This window comes from Lycium barbarum, chromosome 4, assembly GCF_019175385.1.
Source record: "Lycium barbarum isolate Lr01 chromosome 4, ASM1917538v2, whole genome shotgun sequence".
In the NCBI taxonomy this organism is placed as follows: Eukaryota; Viridiplantae; Streptophyta; class Magnoliopsida; order Solanales; family Solanaceae; genus Lycium; species Lycium barbarum.
The window spans coordinates 33,588,912-33,613,711 of NC_083340.1; the positions used below are offsets into that span (position 1 = coordinate 33,588,912).

Genomic DNA, 24,800 nt, shown 5'->3' on the forward strand with positions numbered 1-24,800 from the left:
GTGTAAAACCTTTCTTCACAGAAGAGAGTTTCAACATAGTTGCTAGTTCTTCCTTGTTCTTGAATGACATTCCTTTATAAAAACCTGTTTCATCATCTTGAACATGGCTGGACTGTGACGATTGTGCAGCACACGGTGTATTGCTCTTAACTTCGGGTATAGGAATCAGCTCACCCCACTTTCATTATTTGGAATATCCATATCCACCCCGTCCAATTTATCATTTAACACATCTTGTTGGTCTTGATCTAAATTATGGTTCTCCACCGGGCTTCCAACCACATATACCCTTAAAATCGGCCTGGCTACATAATTCAAACATGTATGCAAACGATCTTGATCGATTATCTTAAAAGGCAAGACCCCATGGTTTTCAAAAGAGCTATGCATGTAAGTGATGGCAAGATTTTTTGGTTCACAAGTTAATTCACAATAGGTAATGATTAAGTTCACAAGATCATCAAACACAACATATCTTTGGACAGTCATCGCTATCGTCTCTAATATGTGACTACCCTTCCATCGCCAAATATATCGATTGTTCTTCTCGATCCATTCACTATGGCAATTAACACCTATTGTTATTGAGTCCCCCATTAATGGTACTTGAATATATTTTGTTTTTAAAAATAGAGTCATGACAGTATACTAACAAAATGCAATAACTGAATGACTTGTTGGAACATATGAATCAGTTGTTGCAACAAGTGGACTACCTGTTGCAACAAGTACTATACTTGTTGCAACAACTAACTAATATGTTGGAGTCAGCTTTAGTTTTTTGGGTTATGTTTCATCCAAAGACAGTTGAAAATGTTCAACAGATTAGTGAGTTGTTGCAACAAGTATAGTACTTATTGCAACAGGTAGTTTACTTGTTGCAGCAACTAACTAATATGTTGGCGTCAGCTTGAGTTTTTTGGGTGCAGTTTTTTGGGTTCTGTTGGATTGAAGTTGAATCCAACAGATCAGTGAGCTGTTGCAACAACTCACAGATCTGTTGCAACTTATTTATACGACGTATTTAGCAACAATTAGTGCAGAAATTGCAACAACTACATAATCTGTTGTAATTGTGGAAGAAACTACAATAGCTGTTGCAGAAACTACAACAGTTGTTGCAAAAATTTAGCAGCTCTTATACAACAACTTTTGCACTTGTTGCAACAAGTACAATTGTTACTGTAAATTGTTGGAAAATCAGTAGCAAAACCCAGATAAATAGTTAAAACAAAACAACATTATTTTACTTACCAAATGAGCGGAAATCACTTATGAGGTAATGCCCAGTGCTACACGAACGAAATCCAGCCAAAAAAATTACAAAATCTGGTGGTTTCATTTTTTCATTTGTTGAGCAAATTCTTCAAAATGGCACAGCAATGAAAGAAGAAGAAGAAGAAGCAGGGGAAGCAGCAATACTTATGAAGTAATGTCTGGTGCTACACGAATGAAATCTAGGCAAAAAATTACAAAATTTGGTGGTTTCGTTTTTTTCTTTGTTGAGCAAATTCTTCAAAATGGCGCAACAATGGAAGAAGAAGAAGTAGGGGAAGCAACAATGGAAGACGAGGAGGAAGAATGGAGGGAAAAAGAAGGAGAACGAGTGGATGGAGAAGAAGAAGAAGAAGAAAAATGGAGGGAAAAAGAGCAAAAACGGAGATATTGGCGGTAATTTTTTTTTACCCCATTATCTTGGATCTTGATGTTTACAAAGCCAAAAACGACGGCCCGTATTATCTTGGGTCTTGATGTTTTTAGCTTACAATAATAACTACATTCACAAATATCGGGTTCTATAGCAAAGTTTGACGTTTCGGAGCTTTGAGACATGGTTTTTTTTTTTTTGCGGGGGCGGGGGGGGGGGGGGGGGGGGGTGAAGTATGTTGAAAGAGTGAAAACGGGAGGAAGTGAAAAGTGACTTGAAAATGGCCAGCTAGGGGTTTATATAAGTGCGTTTTGCGCACTAATTTAGTGCGCAATATGGCTTAACTGTAAAGTTAGTCCTATTGCGTACTAAATTAGCACGCAAAAGACACTGTGATCACTTTTTTTTTATGAATTATTTTGATCCCTAAACCCATTTTGGGTCATTTAAATTGCACTCGTATAAGCTCCCTGACACAGTACTATATTCTTTCTTATACGTTACGACTTCTTTACAACTTTAATAACACCAATAATGCGCCACTTGGTTATTGAACTCACAAAATTAACTTATGCGAAGATTAACTTTTTACAGAAACAAAACACTTAAAAACACCATATATATACACAGTAAACTTAAATTTCTCTTTCTACTTTTTTATTAATTTCAAAATTATAAAAATGGCAAACCGTTTACTTTTATGTTATAAATCATAGTCTGTTTTGAATACAATTTACTAGAAATATACAAAAGGAAATAGTAAGTTTTTAGGGATCACCAATACTTATGGGATGAATATGATTCTGCTCTTAGAGTCTGTTAGGATTGATTTATAAGTTCCTTATAAGCTGTTTTTAGTTTTTTTGAGTGTTTGGCTGACCAACTTAAAGTTATTTTGTGCATAAAATAAACCTAAAAAAAATAATTGGGTCCGTTTGGCTTAAGTTATCTAAAGCAGCTTATAAATTGAAAACAGCTTATAAGTCAAAAAAATAAGTTAATCCTACCTCAATTTATTTTTTTAGCTTATAAACTGCTTATTTTAAGTCCATCTAAATAGGCTCTTAATTGAAGATCTTGGGTTTGAACTTTAGGAATTGAAAAATTTGCTATAGAACACGGAATAAAAAATATTTAAAAAGTGTGTAGCGTGTCAAGAGTTTTTTTATCTTCTCTCTCTCTCTTCGTTGACGAGTTCTAATACTTTTCAATTGTAAATAACTTTGAGTATGGGTTGTCCCATTCAATGATTTTTTCTCCAAATCTGGGACAAGAGTAGCCTCTTTCGCCTTCCTATTTTGACCCTCTAGCTAAACAACCATTCAAAATCACCCACGTCATCAGTACATATAAAACACCCTATACCCCTACACACATAATCAAACCGCGTCCTTTCTTTCCAGCCAACGTTTTCCTTCTCAGAAGTCAGAAAAAGCCTTCATTTTCCTTCTTTCTCAGTAAATAAATACTTTCCTTTTTTCCCCAAAAACCCCTTCATAATTTCTTCATAAATACCCGATAATCAAATGTCTTATTACCTTTTTTATCTGTCTTAAAAAAAGTGTACCTGTATATAGATATATATATATATTTAATAAATTTTTTCAATTTAAACATTCAAACGTATCAACTAAACCACAAGATTTTAAAGACTTTAATTTATGCCATAATAATTAAAAGTTTTCATTTATTTTTAAAATTCTATACTCAGTCAAGCAAAATTGAGACGGAGGTAGCACTACTTTCCTTTTTTACCTAAAACCCCTTAACAATTTTTCTCTATAAATACCCAACCAAACCTTCGATCTTGAATTTCTCCTTCTCTTTTACCCTTTCCCTTTTTCTGTTTTCATTTTCATTTTCTCTCTATCTCTCAATTATAGCGTTTCTTTAATGGACTCATCCTTACCGGTGGAGGAACTTACCTCCGGCGCAAGTAACCGGATAATCCCCTTATTCAAAAATCTCCACCGTTCCGTTTTCTCATACGAAACATCCAAACGACTACTCATATTCATACAATCCATTTTCCTATGGGTAATTCTCCTTTCTCGTCGCCGGTTTGCCACGTCACCGTCACCGTCTTCTCCTCCTTCTTCGCCGTCTGCAGCGGTGACGGTAGCCTCCGCGAAGAGGAGGAAATTTGCTCTAAGGAGAGATGAAGAGGATACACAGAGAAGGAGAGCACTTGCTGAGGCCTTGGAAATGGTTGTTGAAAATGAAACCGCTGATTGCCGGTGGAACACGTCTTTGTTCTTTGGGATACGGAGAAATGCTTTGTTTTGCCGGTCCTGGTTCCCCGTTTCCGACGAATTAAGGTACTTACTACCTTAAAAATCAATTTGATTGACACAAGAATAGAAGGGCATTTTCGTACATTTACACATATTTTAATTTAAGCTTTTTTTTTCTTCACTTTTTTAAACTGAATCAAAATCAACCAAATTAATTGAACGGGAGGGAGTATGTTCAAGTTTCCTCCTTTTTTGCAAATTTTCGTGTTTGTATAAATAAACATAGGATAGAGGTGAAGGGTTGTAGACGGTTGATGGTTAGTATAAAAAGAAAGTCAAATTATGATAAATTGTCGAAATTGGGCATGAATTAAGAGGATTCACACAGTTAATTAATTTGGAATTGAGTCATACATCATGTTAATCAATTTTGTGATCAAAGGTGAATTTTGAGGTTTGGGGATCTAGTGTATGGGTGAAAAAAATATTGAGCAAATGAAATTGATGAAGATGCAAAATGTTACTTCTTCTGTATTTTACAGAGTAAGACTTTGATTGTGGTGTTAACTTAATATTGGAAGCTTCGTCAGGCAAAGAATTAGGGGTGTTGGGGGGTGGGGGGTTTATGGTTATTTCAGCATTAAAGAATGGAAAGCACAACTGCATGGGTTCATCACCCCTTGCTGAGTTCATGAGAGTGGTTAGAAGCCTATCATCACTTACTTTTAGTACAGAAGGCAGTTATACATACCCTGTATAAAACCCAAAGAAACTATCTTTCATTTCTATGTTAGCTTCACCACATTTGACTTCATTACATTAATAGATAAACTAGAGATGCTCCTTTTCAGTTTTTCTGACAAAACACTCCTTTTACCAATAAAATTGCAAGTATTTGAAGTGATAAATTGTACACGAGTATCCCCATTTTGCCCGTGCAAGGTCATTTTATATTGCCCATGAGCAAAAATAGACATGAATTGATTGGCAAGTTAGAGCATTAATCTTGAGTTAAGAAAATGAACTAGATCATAATCTTTTACATGCTTAGAGAGCGTTTGTTTTTCTAGTTTGCTAGGACATGAATACAAGCCAGAATCTACCAGTGAACAAATGAGGTTACTACTTTCATCAGGATTAGGTTGAATTTCCTAGACTTGGCTTCATGTTTTAAAAGATCCCTCCTTAAATCCTTTAAGGTAAAGTGCTAGCTTAAAAGGCGAGTGATTTCCATTTGAATAATCGTCAAAATAGGAACTTATTAAGAGAAAACTAAACAATATGTAATTGATTCTGATCTTAGTAATCCTAAACCATTTGTTATCGGACATCGAGAATCCCTTTTCTATTCTCATCCTGGAGTGCCAAGGCTTTTTCTAATTCTTATTTTATTCCTAAGGCTCTGTCTGATAATTTGACAAAATTCACTTTTATGGGAGACTAAGGAGCAGTAGTGCTGCAAACTCTGATATTTGTGTTTGCCAATCTATTATAAATTGGCTGTCTCTTTTTTCTTTTTTAATTGTTTCTTAATGGCTAGTTTTTTGTTTCAGGGGCATAATTATCATCATCCATGGACTGAATGAGCACAGGTAACTATTTATTGGCTTTTTGAAATCTTGTGGGGAGGGGTGTGATAGCTGTTGTTTGAAGAATAGGTGTCTTGGCTAATGCGAGTTGTTTAAGCCTTCTTCATTTCACAACTTGTTTATGGTTTGGCTGAACTAGCTGGATAATAATATTCCTTTTATATTTCATTTCAGTGGACGATATGCTAATTTTGCTAGGCAACTGAACTCCTGCAACTTCGGGGTATATGCAATGGACTGGATAGGTACTTTCACTGAGCTGATACTGCCTTTACACTTTCCTGTAGTAACCTCTTTATCATCTTTATCATCGCACATACTACTATACTAGTATTTCATCATAATAAGATGAAAGATTAATGGTCATGCTTAGGGTGCTAAAAATTACTTGCCTTGTTAGAATGGTTGACAAAGGGTCAATAATGGTTTTCAATTAAGTGCTTGTATAGCTTCATCTGTTTTCAATTAAGTGCGTTATAGCTTCATCTATTTTCATTCTCATTGTGTCTCCTCCTCAATAGTCCTCTTTTTATGTTTTTTTTTTCTTTCTTGTGGATGAAGTTCCTCAGTGGTCCTTTTTCCGCTGATGCTTCTTTACTAGCTAGCCTCTTTGCAGGATTATACTGGTCTCTCACATATACCTCACAGAGTATTTCTTTTCTTCTAAAATGCCTTGATTTGAGCTATGTGCATAAAGTATGTCTTGCTATATTTTCTGGGTTCATGCACATGGAATAAGCTTCTCTGAACTGATTGCTATGATAGGTTACACTATTAGTCAAAGTGGATGGTTAATACTTCTTAACAAATGGCATGGACTTATTCTGTTTGACAGGGCATGGAGGGAGTGATGGATTACATGGATATGTGCCATCTTTGGACCATGTCGTCGCAGACACAGTAAGTTGTGACTTTTTTAATATTTCATGCTCCATGTCTGCCATATATCTCTTTTCCTCAACGAATCAATTCCAATTATTTTTCTTGAACTGGATATCCATTCCTAAGTAGCAAGCCGAAGATATGATCTCCATTCTACATTCATTTTTGGTTCTTTGTTGTCTTGCCTCTTCCATAGGGCCTGCCAAAAATTACCTAACATCCATCTCCTGTTTATATAGGGGGCTTTCTTGGAAAAGGTCAAGTTTGAGAACCCTGGGCTACCATGCTTCCTCTTTGGTCATTCAACAGGAGGAGCGGTGGTATTAAAGGTGAGGCTTTTGAAGTGAAGTAACTTAAAAGATTCTAAAACCCTTTAAAGTATTCATTAATTATTCTGCTCTGATAATCTGCTCCCTTGCACAGGCAGCTTCTTATCCACACATTGAAAACATGCTGGAGGGCATCATATTGACTTCACCAGCATTGCGTGTGAAACCTGCAAATCCTATTGTTAGCGTAAGGCTCCTACTTAAAGTACATGGCTTTCAGCAGTGTCTTCTTTCCATGCACACTTTAATTTTGTGTTTGTTATCCAAATGCAGGCCGTAGCACCAATTTTTTCATTGGTTGCACCTAGGTACCAATTCAAAGGTTCTCACAAAAGAGGAATTCCTGTATCAAGGGATCCTGCAGCACTGGTGGCCAAGTATTCTGACCCTCTAGTGTATACTGGGCCCTTGAGGGTCAGGACAGGCCATGAGATTCTGCGCATCTCCTCTTACTTGATGCGGAACTTCAAGTCTGTCACTGTCCCATTCTTAGTCCTCCATGGATCGGCTGATAGAGTCACTGATCCGTTGGCTTCTCAGGATCTGTACAATGAGGCTGCTTCTGAATTCAAAGACATTAAACTTTATGATGGATTCTTGCATGACCTTCTGTTCGAGCCTGAGCGTGAAGAAATTGCTCAGGATATCATTGATTGGATGCACAAGAAGTTAGCTTCTGGCAATCTTGCAAATGTGTATAGTCGGTGCTAGCTTTCTGAATAGTTAGTGTTTTGATTGATCAAGGGTTTCAAGGGAGGGCTGATGTTTTATGATTTTGTTTGATAACATATCCAGCTTATCAGTAGCTTCCTGCTTCTCCAATGGAATCAGAAAGATGATTCCAATTATCTAAAGCTTGTATAGTGTGTAGTAGTAAAAATTAGGGATTCGCGGTGTTGGTCTCTTGGCTGTGGTTAGACTCTTTGACCAGTACTATGTATTCGATGAACACATTCTTCTCTAGAACGGATATGTTTAATAAAGACGATGGGCAAGCTGCATTGAACAATGCATGAAACCCCATGAGCCTCTTGTTAAACGCAAACCTTTAGAACATATTCTACATTATTTTCAACAATGTTGATTTATGAATGCTGAACCCAACTTGCATGGATAGAGATTTTGTTATTGTTATTTTGAGAACGCCTTAAATTCTTTCAAAAAATGTTTAAATCTTTGTTTGAAGGAGGTGATTTTAGGAATATTGTGCCTAAAAGGCTCAAAATCAAACTTGAGCAACGACTCCCACAAGTTTGAAACTTGGGAAGAGGTCCAATGGGGTGAAGAATAGTCAAGCATAATCCAAATGGGAAGAAACAGAAAAGACAAAATCCGGATTTTAGGGCACTTAAGATGCTGTGATATCGTTTAACTCTATTGGTTATATTGTTTTTTATTCCATTAGTTGCTAGTAAGCTCCAATTTGATTGGAGGAATTAGAAAACCCAAATGCATGTAGTGGCTATTAGCGGCTTCCGTCTACCTTCAACCGCTATTGGAATTCCATGGACTATATATTGTTATTGACAGTAACACCTGAAGGTTCTCACTATTTGAATGACAATGGTACATATGCACCAAAAACATCATCGCTCTCTCGCTTCAGTACTTTGTAAAGTATTTAATAATTTCTTTTTTCTTTTCACTAAAGCATATCACATTTGCATGCATCTTGCCTGGTCAAGAACTTCCTAGCTAACAGAAAAGTGAAAGAAAAATAAAGTTGTATAGCATAGCCTTACACTGTAACAACCTTCATTGTAAGGCATGGGAAAGATTCAGGTGGGTCAAAGGGGAGGAAAGAATCTGGTGAGAAGTGAAACTTACACTAATGAAGTATTACTCCTTTTGTCTCAATTTATGTAGTCATATTCGACTGAGCATAAATTTTAAGAAAGCAACAAAAAAAAATCAGAAGTTTTAATCTGAACAAGTGATATACATTTATGTGGCATGAAAATTTAAAATTAAATTATTTCTAAAAAAAAAAAAATTATGATATTTGTTTGGGACAAACTAAAAATAAAATTATGTCACGTAAGTAAATAGAAACAGAGGAAGTAACAATCAGTAAACTACTATCCATTTCTCAAACTAACACTACTTACCTGTCCAACTGAAACATTACAGAATCAGGTCTTTTATTATTCATACTTTATTTAACAGGCTTAGTGTTAGCTCTCTAAGCTAGCAAAATCACCTAAACTAGATTCTAAAGCTTTCTCAATTTTTTCAGCCATGCCTTGTAGGGAGAAGTCAACGTATCCTAAGAAACACTCCAAAGTCAACCCATCAACAGGATCAGCAACGAACGACCATTCGATCTTGCACCCGCTTTCATCACCATCGTCCGATGACAATATTTTAAACGTAGCTACATACGACCTGATTCCCACGTTGTTGTCTAACGCCTCGTAGCTTAGACACCGTTCGATCTTGTCAACGTACAGCAACCTCTCGTGACACCACTTGATGATCGCCTCACTACCGTCTGATGATGGTGGCACGGTGTTTGCGCAACACCGGATAAGTCCATCTTTTTCATTATTAAGTTGGTAACAAGTGTCAATGGTAGGTAACCAATTGTGGAAGTTGAAAAAATCCTCAAAGAGAGGCCATACTTGTTCAGCTTTTGGCCCTTTTAGGTTTCCAATGGCTTTGCCTTCCCATTTGGACTGTTGTTGGGCTGCCATGGAAGAAAAGCCAAAGAAGGAGAAATGGACAAGAAGAAGGACTACCCTTTCTCTAGGAAAGATTTAATTTGCACTGCCAGCTTGTTATATTCTTATCAAGTATTTATAAGATGATTATGATGACCTTAATTGAATATGATACTCCATTTCAACATGCTTAAAGATGTAAAGATGAAAGAAAAATGGAAAAGCAAAACCATTTGCTTACTAGATAGAGCCAAGAACATTAAGAGCCCGTTTGGATTGACTTATAAGTTGCTTATAAGCTGTTTTCAGCTTTTTTGAGTGTTTGATTGGTCAACTTAAAGTCATTTTGTGCTTAAAATAAGCCCAAAAAATTAATTGAATCCGTTTAACTTAACTTATCTAAAGCAGATAAACTGCTTTTTTTTAAGCCTAACCAAACATGCTCTAAATTAAGGCCGGTCGTCATGGATTGGTACCGCAAGTTGCTTATTTAATTTGATTAAACCAGATTTAGATCTCATAATTGTCGGTTGAGTAGAAGATTAATCATATGGTTTTATGGACGGTTAGGGATATTTATATTAAGGTAATCTTTCTGTCCATTTAGTTCTAAGTTAATTTTAAAGGCCAAAACTACTTTACCTGGAATAATTAATGAAATACGAAGTCCTTTCCAAACCAAGTCTTGATTATGTGATAACATTTTTATCGCAGTATATATAGTAATTTGGATTCGCATCTAGATCCATATTTAAAGGATAAAGCGTTTCTTAGAAAGAAGTTCTCGATTCTCGAAACTAAATTGATTTCCTTGAATTGCTTAGCGAGCTTTTCAAGATAAGCATGGTATGTCAAAAGTTTTTCATATTTGATTTTTCATTTCTTTTGAATTTGGCAGATGATAGTGATGATAAATCTAAGTTCTAAGGGGTCGTTTGGTACACGGTATTAGTTGGGATATCCCAGCACTAACTGTAAGATTAATTTTGTATCATGTTTGATAGGATAAATTTATACCTTCTACCAAATAAAGTATAAAGTGCATCTCAAACTTAAAGATGAAATATTCCATCTTATCTCATTAATTATGGAATTATTATTTTATCCCATCTTCTATAAGGGATAAATTAGTCCCAAAAAATGAGATAAATTAGGCCCAAAATTATAATCCTGAAATAATTTTGTCTACGTATCAAATGACCCTAAACATTACAAGGTAGTAGGTACTAAAAATGAGACGTAAAAGCTAATATTCCCGATGTTTTAATTTATGTGAACCTATTTCCTTATTAATCCGTGCAAAAAAGAATGACCTATTTTTATATTTGGAAACACTTTATCTTTATACAATTATTTATAGTCACATAAAATATATGTGACTTATTTAGGACCATAAGTTTAAAAGTCTTCTCTTCTTTCTTAAATTTCGTATTCAGTTAAATAGATTCACATCAATTGAAACGGAGAGAGTAATATATTAAAGTAGTCAATGTCAAAACTGGCACAACTGCACTTCTGATTAAAGGCTTGCTTTCCAGCTCTTTCTAAAAAATTCAATATTTATCTACTTAAATTGAATTAATGCCTGAATTTAGTTAGGCTGGGAGGGGGGCCTTTTTGGTCAGAGAATTTGTTTGTAGTGGGAGTTGTGGTCCAGTAGTGTGTGACCATCTGAAGACTGCTAAAGTGATAACTTTTTTCAAAAATTCCTTTTTAGCAGAATTTATAATAATGTCTGCTCTGAATTGTCTCTTTGAGCGCACTAGACAACCAAACAATGCCCCACCGCTAAATTTAGTATCATCATTTTCTTTTTTCTTTGTTGTGCCAGTAGTTTGTGGGGGTGAGGGGAGGAGGTGTTAGTGGCTTGGAGAAATTTTATCGATGTTAACTCATGGAATATTTTGTTCAAAAAAAAAAAAATAAGATGGGATTTTGTATTTAATGGTGTCAGTGTCATACGAAGAGTTGGGTGGAGAGGGAAGGCTAATGGCGTATAAGTTCTTGATTATTAGTGGATACAATTTTCCAGTAAAAGAAGTTTACAATGAGTCTTTGTATGGCTAAAGAAGACACTTAAACTGGGGCATTTGAAATTTGACTCAGTGATCTTTGTGAAATGGTTTCATGTATAATACTAATAATGCGATACTGCACTTGCTACAAATTTATAGAAAGAAAAACATGATGAGAATTGTTTTTTACGTGACGACTTATTAAATTCTTGACCCAAATTCTGAAGGTGCTCGTAAAAGAATTTACTTAATACATAACAGCCTCTACGACAGAGACTTCGTGTATTTTAAAGGGCATATTCTTCCATGAAAAGTTAAACTTTTGTAAGTACATGACCTCTTTTATGCGTTTACTAAGATACATCATCTTGCAAAGAAACGATTATTCATAAAAGTATGTCTTTATTGGTGTACAAGTAATACCAAATAACCACTTATGTAAACTTAGCAGTATTTTTCTCACATAAAGAGAGAATTGCCCTTCCAAACTTTCATAATGTGAAAATTAAAGAGTTCTTCAATATTACATCAGTTGCGCAACTCATACATGTACATTGTATCCTGGAAGTGTTATTGCCTTAACTCGATAACAAATTTGGTGTAGCTGTAAAAACAACTCTCTAAGGAGAAATTTATTGTAAATTGAAATCTTGAATCCAAATTTTGTTTCTATCCATATTCAGTAACTTAAATTTAATCAATCACGAGATTTAAGACGACGACCGAGTGCCATCTCGTCGTCTTGCTTGAAACTTTATATTGTGAAAATTGAAAAGAAAAAAGGGAATATGATTAGAGCTTTTGTTTTATGCGAAAGCAAAATAAACCTTGGAGCAGAGGAATCCGCAGATACATTTGCTTCAGAAGTCTCACATGTGTTGCCCCAGACAACCTTTGACATACACTTCTGAATCCAAAGGATCCTCAGGAGACCGATTTGTTTATTAATGAGTTTAGTTTTTTTCTTTTAATTTTAAAACAACAGACTACTGAATTCAAGATCCAGAACAAATAAAGAAAACAATGTGTTAGGATAAGCATGGCAATGTATAGTATTGCTAGATGCTAATTAAAGAGTTGTCAACTAGTTGTTAACTAACTTTTTCTCTGTTTGTATTATTTTTCTTCCAGCAGGCCAAATGCAATATAAGTTGAATCTTCTTCCATGGAATAAAGTTCTGAATTCTATGATACCTTTCTTCCAAGATTTCAGATCTTTATGAACCAACTATAGTTATAAATTAGAAATTAAGGTTGAAGAAAAATTATAAGGACCTAGCGTAATACTCAAACGCCAAGGTTCGCCAAGAAATAATTAATAGCCGGCCACCTACCAACTCAGGTATTATGGTATGGCCAGGTATTATGGATCACAATATTAATGTAATCACAAATAAATTGTAGATTCTTTCACCAGGGTTATTTGATGTGATGGAACACCTTGTAACGAGTCAATTTTTTTATTTATTCACATCTAATCACTTAGTTTGAAAAAAATTCATGCTTAACACAATGTTTATTTGGTAAGTCAAAACGGGCTATAAAGCAGAAAGTTAAAGTGGAAGGCTCAATGTGCGAAGTTTACCTTGCCAAGGAAACAACTCATTTTTGTTCTTACTACTTTGGGAACGATGTGCTCTGTTTGCGAAACAGGCCTGATCGACACTATGATGGAGGTGTGAATAACTCGTTGCCGAAATCGATATCGATTTTCAATCAACCAGGTGATGGGTCAAGAAAACGTGTAAGAGAATTGAATCAAATGGAGTTTAAATCAGCATCAACACATATCTTGTTAAATTTCCTAGAAGGTCAACCTTATTATGAGTAAGTTCAAATAAAATTGTAGTAATTATTCATTCAAAATGTAAAGTGACTAACCCAAACTCCATTGTGTTGCAGAGTCTTCGTGCAGTTACATGGCCAAGAAAAAGTGTATGACCAATTTGCGACGTGGTTTAAGGATTACGTAAGTATTACTCCCTCCATCCCATTTTAAGTGTCTTAATTTGACTGGGCACGAAGTTTAAGAAATAAATGAAGACTTTTGAATCTTGTGGTCTTAAATTAAAAATGTGTGTACTCTTTTAAATCTTGTGGTCTAAAACTTACCAAAACTTACTTAATATAGAAAGAGGCACTCTTTGTGGGACAGACAAAAAAGGGAAGTAGTACACTTAAATTGGGATGGAGGGAGTATAATTTTTTGACAAAGCTAACATAATTACAAAATTGTTGATTCTATTATTGCTAACTTTCTATTTCTTAACTATTAATAGGTTTATAGTACACCATGTTGTTATCATGATCAATTTTCGAAAGTCAGAGCCTCGACAAAGGGTGGATCGCTACACAGTAGTGTGGCTATAAGCCAACTGGCTGCGAGGAGCAAGCTGGTATGTCTCCTCACATCATATTTTAAAGATACTCAATTTATTTACTTTATTTGATTAATTACTCAAATAATTTGTTTGAAGGAGCTCAAGACGGGGAAGACATTACCTCAAGACATTCAAGATCACTCACACGAGGAAGAAGAAAAATGATGAGGGTCGAGAAGAATGGGTTGAGCCACGGGTTGAGCAAACCTACGTAAGTCACTAAGTAACAATAATAACTACTTTATTTTTCTAAATTTATCTACTAACATTTTATCTTTTAAATTCAAAATGAATTTCAACAACAGTTAGAGGAGTTGCGTCGTACGTAGCCAGCCAGCACGCCACTTACCCAAAAGAAAATAAAGCAGAAGTGGCTAGACCATGTTGGTGGCCCGACTAGGTATGGTACGACTTATGGCATGGCGAATCGAGCCTTTCTTCGCTTCCCGTCGGCCCTTCAAGGCTTAGGTAGTTCTAGTGATGTGGGGCCAATGGATCCTGCTACAGTTAAGGTCATGGAGGAGCAGATTACTCAATTAACAAACTCACTTCAGACCTAAGAGGCCAGGAAGAGGAGGAGGGACAACGAGGTGGTGGGTATTAAGGCCCAATTAGACCGCTTACTTGCTTCGGGGGCGTTTTCGAATCCCCCGTGTCCCGGGGATACTTGTAGGTTACAGGCCCGACCTTCCCAGGCTAGACGTAGGTCACGTCCTCATGTATTTAATCCTAATCATACACTTCGTGATGAGTCCAGTGAGGAGGATATGGATCACGTGTCTAACACACAACGACGTCCTTGATTCGTATAGTTTATAATCGAACTTTTGTATGTTTTGATGGATTGGTATGAATTGTTTAAGTTTATGATGTTTGATGACGTTTCAAGTTGTAGACTAGCTTGTGTGTTTTGTAAATGTTTGAATGAAGTTTCCATTCAAATTTGAAATAGTGTCGAATTTGATGTGTCATTGGTTGTAGAATGTATAATGAATTGTTTGTTAGAATTTGTTGGATTGTTGGCAACTATTTGAGTTGGTTGTTGGTGATACTGAATTGATTTATAATTTGGCAGGTGATTTCTGGCCTTTTTTTTTTTTTTTTTTTTTTTTTCAGAATTTCGACCTTATGAGGCCGAAATTATTCCAGAAATTGTTAAATTTCGACCTCATGAAGTCGAAATTTACCTTAAACTTCATATATTTCGACCTCATGAGGTCGGAATTTACCCAGTACTTGAAAATTTTCGACCTCATGAGGTCGAAACTTGGCCAGAACTTCATAAATTTTGACCTCATGAGGTCAGTTTTAAAGTGTTTTTTATTTTTTTTAGCTTTTCGACCTCATGAGGCCGAAATATATAAATTATATTATGTTATTTCGACCTCATGAGGTCGAAATGGGCAAAATAAATTAAAATTTATTAATATAATTTGTTTAAAATATAAAATAAAAAATTAACTTACCGACCTCATGATTTAATTTTTAATTTTAGGTTGTAAAACATATAACGAACTAGTGAGGTCGGTTTTTTCCGACCTCACGAGGTCGAAATTGTTTTCGACCAAGCCTTTACCGACCTGGGCTTGAAGTCGAAATTTTGGTCGAAATTTCCCATTTTTCGACCTCATGAGGTCGATTTTTTTTCTTTTTAAAGTAGTGAAATGACATTATTATCGGAGAAAATAAATGAATTTTCACCTTGCTATTTTTCTGAAACATATTTTAGATTTTTAATTAAAAATATTGTAGTTTATGATACTTCCTTGTTCCACTTTATGTGACATTGTTACTATTTGGAGTGTCAAATAGGTATTACCTTTGACTACCATATTCGTATAGTTTAAATTATAAACCGTCATAAAGGTTATACGTCTGAATTCATACAAAAAATTAAGTAATTTGCCCTTACACTTGGAGTCTCACCACATAAAATGAAAGAGAGTACTTTTTATGTAGTTACTAGATATCTAAATTATATGTCACAAAATTAAGACACACATGTACATATATTTATTCCAGAATTTAGTTATAAGTTGACCCCTATCTACTCCAAAGTCTGAAACTTTCGTATTGAATTGTCGATAGCAGTCTTTGGTATCGAATTGAATTGTCGGGTTGACCTAATTTTTAACCAGATTTAGTCCAATTTGGTGTAGGAGGATCCATAATACTTGCACTCTCTTGTGCGTGGCACTATTTGCTAGCGGAGTGACATACCAAGAATAAATATAACACATGCACCCATGACATCAACTAGACAAAGTTACAAATAGTTTCCAATTGGTTCGAGTCTAATAAAACATAGGAAAAATGATCTTGATTTGAACTTTACAGTTAAACAACAAAAGCTCTTTCTTTAATCCTTCTGGTACTAAGATTTCATGTCACTAACCGAATTAATAGCCTGTTTGGCTAAGTTTATTTTTCTCCAAAAGTGCTTATTTTACCAAAGTGACGTGTTTGATCAAGTTTTTGGGAGAAAATAAGTGCTTTTGGGGAGTAGCAGAAGCAGTTTTTCAGAAGATAAAAAAATAATTTTTGCCCAAAAATACTTTTTTAAAAAGTACTTTTAAGAAAGGGCAAAGGGTCAAATTTACCTTGCAAGTATGGTTTATAGTTTAAATTTACCCTCTGTCAAAGTTTGGTATCAAATTTGCCCTCTGCGTTAGGATACTTGATGTATTTTCCCTTTTATGGATGGAAGTCCACATCACAAAAAAAAAAAAATAGTCACGTTGAATCCACATCAGATCCACGTAGGCAACTCATACCCAACCCAATAAACCCAACTTTTGATTCTTGTAATATAAGCTAATAGGGCCTTTTTGGGTGAGGAAAAAAGTTACTGTATTTGTTGTTTATGTTGTTTATGCCTGAATAAATGCCAAAAAATGTGTCTTTTAAATAAATTTAGATCACATTTAAGTAATGTCTGAGTTTGTGACTAGTGCTATGGGATTTGTTGTAGTTAATTGATGCATTTTCTCTGTGAATCTTTTTTTTTGTTTACAGTCCTACTGTGATACTATTATAGTACTATCTGAGCTATCATGCTACAACTGCAATGTTGAACTCACCTTGTAATATTGGAGCTGAAATTTGATGTAAAAGTGAAGCAATCATTGCATTTTCTCCATAAACTGCCTCCTATGAGGTTGAATAGGAGGCAAATGCTGACCATAAGGGCTAGTGATTAAGGGCGTAACAACGGGTACGGGCTCGGGCCTAGGGCTTTGAGAAGGATGGGCTTGAATGATGAGGAATGTAAGGCTGCTGTAGTAGCAGGAAACGGGCAATTTGCAGGATTACCATTCGCTGGGGGTGGTCTTGAATTTTTGCCCCTCAAATTGGTGGTCTTTAACTTTTGTCCTAAAGGCCCAAATTCTGCCTTGCGATTTTTTTTTTTAACTAAGCTGGGGTTCGAACCCACAACCTCGAGGTATTAGGCGAAGGGAAAAACTTAAAGACCACCAATTTGAAGGGTAAAAATTAAAGACCACCCCAAATGAAGGACAATCCACGCAAAAAAAGGCAGGAAACGTGGTTTTGGGTTTTGGATTTATTGGGTTGGGTATGAGTTGCCTACGTGGATCTGATGTGGATCCAACGTGGCTTTTTTTTTTTGTGATTTGGACTTCCATCCATAAAGGGAAAAAGGTCAAATTTACCCTCCAAGTATGGTTTATAGTTTGAATTTGCCCTCCGTCAAAGTTTGGGGTTAAATTTGCCTTTCCCGTTAGGATACTTGATAAATTTGCTCTTATTTGGATGAAAGTTTGATTTAGACTTCACAATACAAAAACATTTAGCCATGTAGGCTCCACGTCGGATCCATGTAGGATCCCATACCCAATTCAATCCACTAATTCCACTGTCTTCGCTTTGAATAATGAACGTAAAAGACTGTGCAGTCTTAGTATTGATCATGAAGAAAAGAGAGTGGAAATCAAGAACACAACAATGAAGAAGAAGCAAAGGATGAAACAGAGCTACTATGTGACAAGTCATTCTGTGAAATTATGAAGAAAGAAGTTGTTATCTCTGATGCTTCTTCCACTTATTGCACTGTATTCGCATTGGATGGACGTAAAAGATTAAGCAGTCCTAGTACTGATGAAGGAGATGGAATAGAGGCTGTTTCTGATGTGACTAAATTACACAGATTTAATGAAGTAGAAGGGCAAAAAGAGCATTATGGGTAGAATGGAAATGTAGAATCTAAACTAGATGAAGAAAAAGAGAATGGAAATCAAGAAAACAACAATGATGAAGAAGATATAAAACAAGAAGATGAAACCGAAGAAACAGAGGATGGGATCCGACGTCGATAATTTTTTTTTTTTTTTTTGTGTTGTGGAGCCCAAGTCATACTTCCATTCATATAAGGGCAAATTTATCAAGTATCCTAACGGGGAGGGCAAATTTGACCCCAAACTTTAACGGATGGCAAATTTAAACTATAAACCATATTTGGAGGGTAAATTTGACCATTTTCCCATCCATAAAAGGCAAATATATCTAGCATCCTAACGGGGAGGACAAATTTAAACTATAAATCATACTTTTAGGGTAAATTTGACCCTTTGAGAAAATACACTTATAAGTTTTAAAAGCTTGGCCAAACACTAATTGCTGCTTAAAAGTGTTTTTTAAATTAATTGGTCAACCACGAACTGTTTTTCGCTAAAGTTATTTTTTTGAAAAGTACTTTTAAAAAAAATATTTTAAAAAAAAACTAATTTTAAAAGCTTGACCAAACAGGTTATAAGTACCACAAGAGCATAGTTAAAAAAAATAGCTAAATATATCCTTCTTTTTGCCAAGAACTTATTTCTTTTCCCCTTTTAAAAAGGGTGACACAGAACAACTCAATCCACTTGTTTATTAAGATCTGTTTTTTTTTTTTTTTACTGTGTATGTTGTTGTTGTTAATGCGGACGCTGATACCTTTACAGTGTTTTGGAATTAATATTCAATAGCAAGAAAGTAACTTATTGAATTCCCGTTTCCCTTGCTAGTTTTGAATAAGAGAAATCAAGGAAATACACTGAAATTTCAGAAATTTGGCTTTCCTCTTAGACCAATAATTTTCAATGCTTTGTAACTTAATGTAAATTATTCAAATCAAATTAAAAAAATGTGCAAATGCAATTAAATGAAAGCAAGTCCTGCAAAGCATGAATTATTGTATCCACACAATTTAAATGTACTTCTACACAGTTTTATTAATTGGTGCATTTATTTATAAGTAGGATCATTGGATGACATATGCAAAAAAAAAAAAAAAAATCACAAAAAACAAAGTTATATTACGAACTTATTAGGGCATCGTCCATGTTCTTAGCCATTCCCTGCAGCCCAACTTCATACTTTTTGATCAAATCCTCCAATCTCATTCCTTCCACTGGATCAACGGCGATAAACCACTCGATCACACATCCATGTTGACCATCAACTTCATCTGGGACAATCTTGACCGTCGAAAAGTATGACTTGAACCCAATGTTACAATCCACTATCTCATAGCTTAATATCCTCTCAATTGGATTAATAGACACCAGCCTCTCCTTGGACCAGCTCACTGGAGCACCACGCTCCGGTGGGAGAGAGAATCCGGTACAGTATCGTATGCAACCAACCTCACCATTTTCACCATGGATGCCATAAGTTGTTGACAAGCTAGGAAACCATTTGTTTAGGCCAAAGAAATCTTTGAAGAGGGAAAATATTTGGTCTGCATCTGCCTTTTGTAATCTTGTTGAGACTTTAGCTTCCCACTTTGGTTGTGAATCCTTTTGCTCCATTGAAGTAGATGAATTCAGATCCGATTTATTCATTGATAGAAGACTATATATATATATAGATAAAGTTTATAGGATATGGAAAATAATTAATGAGTCTTGGGAATTTTCTGTAGGTCATGTTTCTCCAAAGTCATATAAGGGCAACTCGCTTGGGAAGTAATTTATTCTTTTTGGTTTGTTTTCTGGAGTTGGAACGCACATTAAATGCGTCCCAATTTAAAATTCTTTTAATTGGAGTACTCTATACTTTTCTTATTCGATAGTGATTCATTTCTGATTTGGGAGTACATCAACCAACCAGGTTGGTTCCAAATTTTCAAATATCAAACTAAATTAATTGTGTCAGATTTTTAAATTGATTAACCAAATCAAATTAATAAAACCCGGGTTTTTTGACTTTGGATTTTTCGGTTTTCTCGGATTTTTAGGATTTTTTTTCCGGAAAAATCTTCATACAAAATATAACTTTTGCGTCAAATATTTCTTTACTCCTAATAAGATACAACTATATAATTAAAGTGTTTCTTAAGAAAATGACAAAAAGGTGAAATAAGTGATGAAATTGTAATAAAATATTCAACAAAAAAATAAATAATGAAATAGCATAAAATAAATCTTGCTAATTAATAAGGCATAATGAAAATGATCCTCATCTAAAAATACCAAATTATACTAAAATAAGTAAGGCTAGTAAGTATTAATTACCTAACAAAGAAAAATAATAAAATTAAGTTATGTATTTTCATTGTCTAAATTAACAATGCAAAACTAAAGAATAGATATCCAATATTATTGTCATACTAGTGTTAGGATTGAAGTACTTTTGTAGCATTAGTATTGATTTGGACTTTATTTGAGTTACTAACATCTATGCGCTATAAAACTTATTGAAACATTCAAAATTTTAAGTCAAAGTTTGAAATTGTATGTTAAAAGATAAAAAATATGAAAAAACTTAAGAAATATTTATAAATTACATTATAAGTAAATCTTTTATGTATAAAATATTTTAAATTTTTTTATACATGTAATTTCGGATTGGTTTGGTTCGGTTTGACTTTTTTTAGTTAAAACCAAACAAAACTAATTATGGTCGGGTTTTTTTTTTTCAATATCAAACCAAGTCAAATCAAATCACTAGTCGTATTTTTTTCTCGATTTGATTTGAGTTATCGATTTAGTGTGATTTATCAATTTTCTTTGTACACTTCTATTTCTGATCATGTGGAAATTAGAATAGTCTAGAATAGTCGGTGCGGGGAACAAGAATATTAACGAGATAATAACTTTATAACTAATAAACTGTGGTTCTAAATTGTGAAAGGTTTGATAGAAAAGTGTATATCTAGAAGATGAAGTTAGCACCAAATAACTAAAGGACGGTTTTGGTTCATAGTTATGTGAAAATCATAGTGTAAATATTATTTATGAGGTGATTAATGAAGAAAGGACTGTTATGCAGTGATATAAGAACGGTAAAATTATTAAACATGAATGACATACTTTATTTTTATCTTTAAATAATTTATTCCCCATATTAGTAATTATATTACATTTTATTCCACATAAAATAATACACCAATTCCTATATAACTTAGTAGATGTTCTATCTAATACGATCAACCAAATGTTGTAGTTTTGTGACGATTTTGTTTTTTTAATATGCAACAAATCAAAGATTATATTATTTTGTGTTGAATTTTATACTGCAATTAATTATACCAATACATCAACCACTAAAAATGAGACCTTTTTTAGCCCTGCCAGAGTAAGCCCGTTGGCATGTGAGGCTTGAGTGAAGTTGGGCTGGGCCAGCCTGTGGGCCAAATAAAAAGTAATGTTATATAGGGAAACTTACCTAAACAGCTACATTTTAATAACTTTTAACAATTTATATCTATTTTTTTTATATTTTCAAATCGTAGCTAGTTTTTGTTGTATTCGGTTATATTTCGCGTTTTTGAAATACAGGGAAATACATGAAAATACAAAATCCGGCAGAGTTCGCATTTTTGAAATACACTGAAATACAAAATCTGGCAGAGTAAAAATAGGCTGTATTTATGGAACAGATTCTCTTCTTTCATTTTAAATGGTAAGTCAAATTAAATCAACCATGTATCACGCATAACTGTTGAAGTTCCATAACAACCCACGTTTCTCTCTCCAAATTACTCCATTCCAAACTTTTAGAAATACTTCCATATACAGAAAAATATACACTGAAATACAATGAAATATGGCTGATTGTTTAAGAAATATAAAATTGCAGTATGCGTATATACAATGGAATACAATGAAATATATCAGAATCTGTTACATAAATTAGAAATACATTGAAATACAACGAAATATCCTGAAACAGTACACTGAAATATACTGAAACGTTTTATCAAACACTTGGTGAGCATGAAGCTCCACAACTCTCATCGATGAAGTATGCGTTGGATTCATGCCGGAGGGGCGGTAGAATAACGCCGTTATCAATGAGAGAAGAGATTCAACATTGTGAAACAACACAGACCTAACTTCCGTTCCCGTTAAATCTAACGGTACTTCAACTTTCCCTAACAACCTGCCTGAATTGACACCACATGTCGAACCTCTACCACCGCCGCAATTGACGACAGTGACGCTGGAGTAATGAAACGGAGCAGATGGTCTCTGGCTGCTACAATTTGACACGTGAATTGGCCGGATCAATTTCCCAACAACAACTTTAGCTGCTATTGTTTTTAATGATTGCCACGTAGACAAAATTAAGAGGAATTACCATTCAGTTGCTTGCTCCATTCCATTCTTCTAATTTGTACACTATATTTAAAAAAGGGAGAATACACTATATCAAATCTCCAGCGAAAACAAATAATGACGTTGGAGCAATGGAACGGAGCAGATGGTCGGGAACGGAGATTGTATATGCTCAGATCTGAGAAAATCAGTTTCAGATCTGAGAAAATCAGTTTCAGATCTGGCTGGCATGGTCACCGAAAGTTATATATGCTACCGGTGACATGTTTCTTTTTCGATAGGAACTTTGTTTTTCGTGGCGGTGGCGGAGACTGTACTGGATTCATGTCGCCGGCGATGAATGAGATAAAGAGAGGGTGGAGGGGGGATGAGGGAGAAGAGATCTGTGGTAGGAGAGGGAACGGAGAGAGAAAGAGAGGGGTGAAGGAGAATATAGAATTGGTAGGTGAGAGAAAATCAATTTGAAAGAGGAACTTGTGAAATACAAGACACTAGTTATGATGTGTAATTTAAGAAAATATTTTAGTTAAGAAAAATAAATAAAATAAAAGGTAGTTACTATTCATAAATAGGTCTTAGAAGTAGTTATGACAAGTAAATTTTCCTTTTATATATAACAAAAGGAGTTTAAATTCAAAGTCTACTTAAACCAACACATATTTAATGGATGGAATATTGTCATCCTTTTTTTTTGTGTTTTAATGTGATCTATTGGAACAAAACTAGGTTAATATTCCTATTTAGCTAGCTTTATTGTTACTCATTAGCTGTTTAGTGTTTTTTTTTTTTATTAATATCTCTACTTGTTTTGAGTCATATCAGTTATTAATAGGGGTGGGCATAATTACCGAAAACCGAAAAACCGTACCGAACCGAATTAATTCGGTTTTTCGGTGTTCGATTTTTCGGGTTTTCGGTTCGGGTTCGGTTTCAATTTTCAAAAATTTCGGGATTTGGTTCGGTGTTCGGGGTTTAGTATTCGGTTTTTCGGGTTTTCGATTTAAACCGAAATATTAAGTATTAGCCCCAAAATATTAAATAGTTAGGCCCATGCCCATTAAATTTAAGCCCAAAATAAATAAAACCCAAGCCCACTTTCATTACTTTGTATCAAATATCAATCATCAGAGGTTAGATAAGTACAAAACCCCCACTTCCATTTCATTGTTTTGTATCAAATAACCTAACTAAACGTATCCATCTTCCGCCCACTTTCATTTCATTGTTTTGTATCAAATAATAACCTAACTAAACGTATCCATCTTCCGCCCACTTTCCATTCTTCCATCTTCACTCTTCAGTTCTTCACACATCTGATCTAAGATTGGCTTAGGAAAGAGACTAAATCTATTAGTGTGGAAGAAAGTTTGGATCATCTTGAGGAACTTGAACTTGGTAAGATTTTGTATTTTTTTTTGTGTTTTAGTGAAAAGATAATATACTTATTTATGTTGTATGACATATTTGATTAAATTATCTTTAGACATGGCAAATAGTGGAAGAGATCCTTGCATTGTTGATGTATGATTGCAATTTGCTTCTTTGTTACTAGTGGTAAGGTCAATACTTTATTTTGTAGTTTTGTTCTTTTATCTTGAAAGTTATTTTCTAACTTTTGGTTTTATCTATTTTTTGTTATTTTCAAGTTCAACCATGCCTTCTAGAGCTCGCTCACAAGTTTGGGAACATTTTGTGATGGTTCAAGACAATGAAGAAGGGCGTAAAGCTAGGTGCTTAACATGCAGTGCGATACTTAATTGTAATAGAGCAAATGACACATCTAGCTTAATGAAGCATATTAAGAGATGTCTTGAAGATAGGCGGATTCACCTTCAACTTTAAGCTTATGTTTTGAATTTGGTAAATTTCGGACTTAATTATGATTGTTATGTGAGACGACGGATTTAACACTTGGTGTTACAACTTATGTTTTGTATTTGGAGCTAAAATTTAGGACATTTATGCTGTTTGGTTGTTTGGCTGCTGCTCATTTTATCGTTATGTTGTTTGTGTTACTCGTTTTTGTCTTGTACGTTGTTTGTTGCTGGTCACCGTAAAGACTTCAGGTTCACATTATGTTACTGCTGAACTGCTGAAAAATACTGCTGCTGAAACTGCTGAAAACTGTTGAAAAATGCTGAACTGCTGAACTAAAAACTGAAAATTGCTGCACTGAAAATTGAAAATTGTTGCTCAATTGAAAACTGTCTGCTGCTGAACTGCTGCCGCTGCTGAAACTGCGCAACTGCTGCTGCCACTGAACTGTGCTGCTGCCGCTGAAAGCCTGAATTGAAAACACCAAATTGAAAAAACCGAAACCGAACCGAACCAAACTTCAAAAAACCGAAACCGAAAGAACCGAACCGAATTAGTTTGGTTCGGTGTTTGGTGTTCACTTTCAAAACACCGAAACCGAAATAGCTAAACCGAAGTATGAGAAAATCGAACCGAAGAACCGAACGCCCACCCCTAGTTATTAATATGCTAACAATGTCAAAAGTTAT

The 24,800-nt window shown here is 34.7% G+C and overlaps 3 protein-coding genes and 1 long non-coding RNA gene across 4 annotated transcripts; 2 read left to right on the forward strand and 2 right to left on the reverse strand.

Annotated features, from left to right (window-relative positions):
- Nucleotides 1-3,440: 3,440 nt before the first annotated feature.
- On the forward strand, nt 3,441-7,727 carry LOC132635827 (uncharacterized). Its single transcript, XM_060352375.1, has 7 exons — nt 3,441-3,966; nt 5,436-5,474; nt 5,646-5,716; nt 6,307-6,371; nt 6,593-6,682; nt 6,777-6,869; nt 6,956-7,727. The coding sequence occupies exons 1-7, from the start codon at nt 3,542-3,544 to the stop codon at nt 7,391-7,393; spliced, it is 1,221 nt and encodes a 406-aa protein (XP_060208358.1). The 5' UTR covers nt 3,441-3,541; the 3' UTR covers nt 7,394-7,727.
- A 972-nt stretch (nt 7,728-8,699) lies between these two features.
- On the reverse strand, nt 8,700-9,594 carry LOC132638358 (lachrymatory-factor synthase-like). The gene has a single exon (XM_060355274.1). It carries the CDS (start codon nt 9,373-9,375, stop codon nt 8,857-8,859), a length of 519 nt encoding a protein of 172 aa, XP_060211257.1. The 5' UTR covers nt 9,376-9,594; the 3' UTR covers nt 8,700-8,856.
- A 9,413-nt stretch (nt 9,595-19,007) lies between these two features.
- Nucleotides 19,008-19,746, reverse strand: LOC132638359 (lachrymatory-factor synthase-like). Its single transcript, XM_060355275.1, has one exon. It carries the CDS (start codon nt 19,576-19,578, stop codon nt 19,051-19,053), a length of 528 nt encoding a protein of 175 aa, XP_060211258.1. The 5' UTR covers nt 19,579-19,746; the 3' UTR covers nt 19,008-19,050.
- Nucleotides 19,747-23,484: 3,738 nt separating this feature from the next.
- On the forward strand, nt 23,485-24,410 carry LOC132638360 (uncharacterized). The gene is made up of 3 exons (XR_009581695.1): nt 23,485-23,691; nt 23,780-23,850; nt 23,943-24,410. It is a non-coding gene; the product is annotated as an uncharacterized LOC132638360 (long non-coding RNA).
- The last annotated feature ends 390 nt before the right edge of the window (nt 24,411-24,800 follow it).

Coding starts and splice junctions, on each gene's coding strand:
- LOC132635827 (XM_060352375.1), top strand. CDS start 3,542: ATGGACTCATCCTTACCGGTGGAGGAACTTACCTCCGGCGCAAGTAAC. Junction 3,967..5,435: donor CCCGTTTCCGACGAATTAAG/GTACTTACTACC, acceptor TTTTTGTTTCAG/GGGCATAATTATCATCATCC. Junction 5,475..5,645: donor CATGGACTGAATGAGCACAG/GTAACTATTTAT, acceptor ATTTCATTTCAG/TGGACGATATGCTAATTTTG.
- LOC132638359 (XM_060355275.1), bottom strand. CDS start 19,578: ATGAATAAATCGGATCTGAATTCATCTACTTCAATGGAGCAAAAGGAT.
- LOC132638358 (XM_060355274.1), bottom strand. CDS start 9,375: ATGGCAGCCCAACAACAGTCCAAATGGGAAGGCAAAGCCATTGGAAAC.